Source organism: Sprattus sprattus (genome assembly GCF_963457725.1).
Source record: "Sprattus sprattus genome assembly, chromosome: 19".
Taxonomy (NCBI): domain Eukaryota; kingdom Metazoa; phylum Chordata; class Actinopteri; order Clupeiformes; family Clupeidae; genus Sprattus; species Sprattus sprattus.
This window is the reverse complement of record NC_137917.1, coordinates 18873797-18880443: the sequence shown is the minus strand read 5'-3', so window position 1 is coordinate 18880443 and position 6647 is coordinate 18873797. Positions and strand designations below refer to the sequence as shown.

The following is a 6647-nucleotide window of genomic DNA, read 5'->3' as shown; positions in this document are numbered from 1 at the left end:
TATTAACCCTCTTTTGCAGAAGTGTTTATACCTCTCATACTGACATTGTGATATAGCGGCTGATTGGTTTCTGTTTTTTTGCAACCGTGATTAAGAACTAAACTTGCAGAAATAACAATGAAAAGCAGATTATATAATTCATATAACTAATCAGAATATTTGGTAGAATACTTGAAAAGAGTATGTGCTTTATAGAACAATTTCAATATATATTTCTAACCAGTTAAGTATTGGGTTTTTGTGTGTGTGTGTGTGTGTGTGTGTGTGTGTGTGTGTGTGTGTGTGTGTGTGTTTAGTACCAGATTTTAAAGATTCGTCAGGATTCGTCATCTGTGCTTTCTGTGAGGATTTCTGATGCGTTAACTGGTGTGCAGTATGAGGTGCAGATAAGGGCCCGAGAGGAACATGGTGATGGCAGCTGGAGTGTCTGGTCCTCCCCCGTCTACACATACACATGGACAGGTACACACACACACACACACACACACACACACACACACACACACGCACACACACACACACACACACACACACACACATACACATACACAGGGACAGGTACACACACACACACACACACACACACAAACACACATACACTGGGACAGGTACACACACGCACACACACACACACACACACACACACACACACACACACATGGATAGGTACACACACACACACACACACAAGCACACACACACACACACACACACACAAACACAAACACACAAACACAAACACAATCACACATACACAGGTACAGGTACACACACACGCACACACACACACACACACACACACACACACACACACACACACACACACACACACACGGACAGGTACAAACACGCACAGTGCACCCACATCTACCTCCACCCACACACACGCAGGCTACATGGATATCACACTGGATCATATGAAACAGTTAAGGGTTGGATCAGTGTCGTGTGTGTTTCAGACTGACTGTATTGCTTTCACAAAACTTATTTTCTCAGGTACATGTTTTAAGTCAGAGCTAGTGGGTGATGTGGGTTGATGCATCAACGTGCAGTAGGGAAACACTTAATGAATCGCATAAAGCCATTCAATCATGTCATAAATATACAAAAAGCTGAGCAACTGAGATTAATTCCCAGTAATTATGTTGACATACAGAATAGCAGTTACAGCAATTTGCTGTTGACTAAATGTTATAATTAGTAAATTATTAATTTATGTAGTACTTTTACCCTCATATGTATTGTTACTGTAATTGGGTTTGAATGTTATAAGCTACAGAGAGTATTCAAAAGTTATTCTGAACACCCTGTTATACTATCTTATACTGAATCTCGCTGAATCGCGGATCAAACCATTAATGCTTCAAAAGTAAACAAAAATCAGCAAAGAAACAGTCCACTCTTTGTGTGGTGTCGAGTGTTAGTTTGTAGGTTTAAAGTATCATTACTTTGCAGTCACTTCAGACTTCAGCGAATAAACCAAGCCAGAGTGTTTACTTTAGCATTGTGTCCCGGTTGATAAATGACAGCTGTTGTTAGCAGTTAGCAGCTAGTTCACATGAGTATTTTTCAATCATGCATTAAGTGCTGTGTAGACAATTGTTGCTGAAAGAAATAAAATGGTGTGGTGTTTGTTTTCAGCGCCTGTACCAACTGAAAACACATATACCAATGATATCAGTGAGGTGAGTTGTGGCTGTATATTTGTTCATCTATTCTGATTTTAATGTTTACATATGACTGCTCTTTGCATTCATGTTATGAGGTATATTTTAGCACAGCAACTGTAACACGCTTAACATTCAATTCGTTTTATGTAGGCTACTTTGCATGAAGTAATTATGTGTTCATATCTTTGTTCCTCGTAGGACGTGCCGTTTCTGATGGTCACAACTGTCACCCCCCCTAGAGCAGGTAAAAATTGTATGCATGTGTTTGTGAAGAAAGATGAAAACCTACATTTTCAGCTGGTTGCTTTCCAAACACAGTGTTTCAAAGTTACATTGACCTTTTGTATATTGGTTTATCGTATCACGGCCGTTTGTCAAAATTTAAAGGACACCCTGACATGCAAAATCTGAGAGCCGGTCCAGTGGCTACCTATACCACACCCAGTCCTTCAACCCTGTCAGACACGAACACCACCGTTTCATCACTGACTTTAGGGAAATTGCATGCAAAACATCTGTAGTGTTGTTTGGCTCCATGTCAATGTCACAGTCTGTCCTTGCTTACCAAATGACTACGTGGTACAGGCAGGAATCTGCAGCAGAAGCTGAGAGGCATTGATCATTGAACTCTGATCACATTTAAAACTTTGGCCGCATGCATGATAAATGTGTGCATCAAAGTCACCGCTCAGTCAGATAATGCCTGCAGCCAATGCCTGCTTCAAGGCGTCACTGACCACGGAGTATATTCATTTTACCCACACTGCTTCAGGGAAGGCCGGTGGGTACACAATAACACTAACATGTCCGTGGCAATCAGCTGTATCCATATTGTCACAGTTTAATTCAAGTTGGCCTGAAGAAGGTCTTTCTTTCAACTTTGATGAGATTCTTATTCTTTGGATTCTTCAGTTTTGTCCTTGGAAACATCAGGTCATGTTTCCCATGTTTTTGTATGTAAATGAGATAAGGGGTGAGGCCTCTGGAGTCAAAGGCCTCGAAGGGAGGAGCCCCTTAAATATCAGGAATTTTCCCATCAGTGTATGACGGCTCTTACAGGATATTGAGATCAGTGGAAGCATGTGTTACGTGACTAACAGAGTGTAGGGTAGAGTGTGATCATCCTGCTGTGCCAGAAGCATACAGTGATTTTTACTGTCAGGCAAGCAGATTACGAACTGTGTGCTTAAGGTATTTATACAACACACAACACACAATAAAGTTCAGTTATTCACACACAACATACCATTTCACAACATCATACTGCAGAATAGCACGCCGGTTTGAACTTTGACCCCTCCTGTCTGGCTTAGTACTGCCCGTCCTTCCTGTGTTGAAGGTGTTTTCCCTCTATTGTGCCACACTCTGCCTGCTCTCACCATTCACATTCTTCTGCATTCCTTCTTGATCAAAGATTACTATTCTTTTGGCCTCTTGACAAATAAACAAGCAGCTATGTCATTGCAAGATATGCTCAGCATGGTTTATTAATAGACATTCAGGACATTCTTGGACCAAATGGAAAGGGAAATGATTCACTTTGAATGCCTGACATGTACAAATAAAATCAACCCAGCTGAGTTTTCATTCATTGCACATTTCATGCCCACTGATTCTGTAAATAAATATTCTAGACAAGTAGTCAACACACCCTCAGTACCAGCTCCAGCACCAGCACCAGCACCAATGGATCTGTGTAGTAGAAAAAGAAGAGAGAGTCAAACATGGACCTGGAGTGTGCTCTGTGAACCCAAGCAGGATAGGCATGTGAGTGTGAGTAATGCAAACGTTCACAGGACGGCAGCTCCACCTCTCTGGCCGTTCCACCACAGCTCCCCTAATGTTCATCAACAGATGGATTATGGCAAAGCACCTCCTCCTCCACCGTGCATAGCTTCTTTCAATGCGTCGTTTGTCTCCCCTTATAGACCACACTGCAAACGTTACTGCCAGGTTGTTATTTTCCATGTGCTATTTATTGTTCACACACTTTGTGAGTATGTGTTGGTGAGTATCTTGGTTTCTCACTTTCTCTCACAGATTCAGGTCCACTTTCTCTCACAGATTCAGGTCTTGGCTTAATGTGGATCCAGGTGGTTTCAATAATCGGCTGCTGTGTAGTGGTGATCATGTTCATCCTGGTCTTCACACAAGTTATCAGGTACACTCACCTTTTTGTTCAGTTCAGTTTTAGTTTCAAGCAACTCCCCCTGGTTTGAGTCTAAGTCTTTTGTCAGAGACAAACCCTACAATGGAATCTTTTCGCTCTCTCTTTCAGACACAGAACACGTTTTACATCACAAATGGAGAAGTCGTGTTTTGTTCCCCGATCTCCTGGTCCTCCTCTTCAGCTGTCAACATGTAAGACAAAAGCCCAGGACCTTCCTCCAAGTACCGCCCCCTCTCATGAACCCCCGCATTACCACTCGCCAGCACACAATGTCACCAAGAAGGATGCCCACTTCAACAACATGAGCTACTTCCTCATTAAGATGGAGCAGAGGTCTTAGGCCTCACACTCAATGGATCAGTCGGAAATAAAACTCTGTGGTGCTGTCTAGCTACTGACAAGTAGAGACTTTAAAAAGGTAGATGCCTGACATGATCCAGACATGATGGCCTGAGATGAGGACAAACGGAAATGCCATATCACTGCCAGAGAGGCTAATGGGAAAGAGCATCCTGCGAGGATCACTTTGTCACTGACAGCACAGTTTCCCTGAGGATTTCACTGGAGAACATTTAACTGAACATGTGGCCGCTTGGGCTTGTGTGTGTGTGTGTGTGTGTGTGTGTGTGTGTGTGTGTGTGTGTGTGTGTGTGTGTGTGTGTGTGTGTGTGTGTGTGTGTGTGTGTGTGTGTGTGTGTGTGTGTGTGTGTGTGTGTGTGTGTGTGTGTGTGAGAGAGAGTGTGAGTGGCTGTCAGGAATGTTGAGAAATATCCTATTCTGCTGTCTGTACAGAATGATGTAAGGAAAAAGAGAGTTGTGTATATTTTTCTTTAATGGACCCACAGTTAAATAAATACTTTTATATAAATTCAAAAGGGTTTCTGTTGATTTAGGATTTAACTGACTTAAGAACTCTCAAAAAGAGCTATCATTTTTAAAGACCTTTTCACTTTATGAAAGCTTACTCTAAAATGACACTAGATGGCACTGTAAAACCATTTAGAGGCTTATGATAATGAGTCTTGAGGAAAATGATCTCTTTTGAAAATGTATTGTATTTTATCTCGCTGTGCTGATAGCGGCCTTGCTGATGTTATTTTTTTTATTTCCATTGGACAATCTGAAAATGATAATGGCAAAATTATAATGACATGGAATGATTGTTCTCACTGCTTCTTCAGTTGCTGGTTATCAGTACGTTTGAGGTAATTAAGTGATTAAGTGTTTGACTTACAGATTACAAAAGTAGGTGTGTAAGTAGGTTATCATGCCTCAGCGGGCCAGGAGGTGCTACCAAAGTCTTCAAGCCCCTGTGAATATCCCCAGTAAACCCTATGTAACCAGGAAACAGCATCAAAGGCCCTCTTCCCCCTGGGAATCCCCACAGGAAACCCCACTCAGTATGTTTTGATCCCTGTGGTCCAGCACTTGTGCTCAGTTTACATATTGAGCCACAAAAGACTACAGCAGAGGCTGCAGAGGTGCAAGAAATGATTGGTTGGCTGGGAGCAGCCTACACTGAGCAGGATAAGGGCCTCCGGAGGCTTGGGGACTCCTTGGACCAGGTAACCAAGGTACCCACTCCCTTCCATTCTCTTTCCCTGGCTGCACACAGACTATCCTGGCACCTGCAATCAACCAGGAACTAGACAAGTACCTCCTATGTGCGGTTTCAGCCAATCCCAAGGATTGGAGTTGAATTGGAGATGGGAAACGTCTAAAAGACTATACAGGTAAGATAAAGCCCATTCTTCCCCTCAGAGCAGCTGGAAGTGAATGTCCCCTCAGCTGATGCCGCTGCCTTCCTTGTGCTATCGGTTGGGAACCTGCAGCGGCAAACCCTCCATGTGACAATATGCAGGCAAAGACAATTAGCAATATTCAGATAAAATAAAAACAGATATGCATAATATGTAAGTTTGTGTGTTCAGTGCAAATGGCATTCTACAAGATGTGTGTAATGAATGCATGTGAAATTAGAAACTATAACGGTGACTGATGATACTGATCAGCTATTGATGAGGGTGATTGCATGCATGATGAAATAAATAATAAATGCAGTGCTTTGAACATCTGGTCTGTGCATCACCAAAATCAGTGTTTCCCCTACAATGATATTAGGGTGGCGGCCCGCCCCCCCAACGGCCCCGCCCGCCCCCCCTGGAAGGTCAAGTAAAAAAAAAAAAAAAAAAAATTTTTTTTTTTTTTTTTTTATAAATATAGCGCCAGATCACAAAATAAGTCATTTAAGGTTACCTTTACCATAAAACATGTAAAATTATACTTATTGACTGCTGTCATTCAAAGAAACACATGAACATCATAATTCATTTAAGTGTTTGTGTCCGTGTCCGCCGCTGTCCCCCTCCCCCCCCCCCCCCCCTAAGCTGTAAACCTAGGGGAAACACTGAAAATGATTCAGTAGAAGATAGTTTCCTTCAAATGTCATGTGCTACTACATTAATTAAATAACATACGAACAATCGACCCATGTGGTCATATCATAATGGGCTCTGAATACTTTTTATGGATCTGGAAATGAATCTCTCACAGGTCTGATGTTTTCCTTTTTTTTTTGTTTTTTTTACCACGGGCGGGTTTCTTCTGTGCTAGTTGTGCAGTTACTTCTGGATTTCGTCATCGGCCATGTGAGCGCATCACGAGATATGGGCTTCCTGGATTCCTTCAAACACACGTTTGTAGGACTCTGATGCAAGTCAGCATAGATGCAAACCGCTCGCAGTAAAAAGAAAAACATATACCTGCGAGAGATTAATTTTTCTTGCGATAACTTCAATCATAAAAGC

General features: G+C 42.1%; 1 protein-coding gene across 2 annotated transcripts in view; it reads left to right on the top strand.

The window, feature by feature from the left end:
• Positions 1 to 4434, top strand: part of il6r (interleukin 6 receptor) — an 11302-nt gene extending 6868 nt beyond the window's left edge. Inside the window, exons 6-10 of one of the 2 annotated variants that reach the window (XM_080857636.1) lie at positions 297 to 462; positions 1642 to 1685; positions 1869 to 1914; positions 3735 to 3831; positions 3949 to 4434. In XM_080857636.1, coding sequence (XP_080713762.1) covers positions 297 to 462; positions 1642 to 1685; positions 1869 to 1914; positions 3735 to 3831; positions 3949 to 4180 — 585 coding nt within the window. In that variant the 3' untranslated portion in view covers positions 4181 to 4434. Of the gene's footprint in view, positions 1 to 296; positions 463 to 1641; positions 1686 to 1868; positions 1915 to 3710; positions 3832 to 3948 lie in introns of both variants that reach the window. The other variant, XM_080857635.1, reaches the window with a different exon arrangement.
• Positions 4435 to 6647: the final 2213 nt, after the last annotated feature.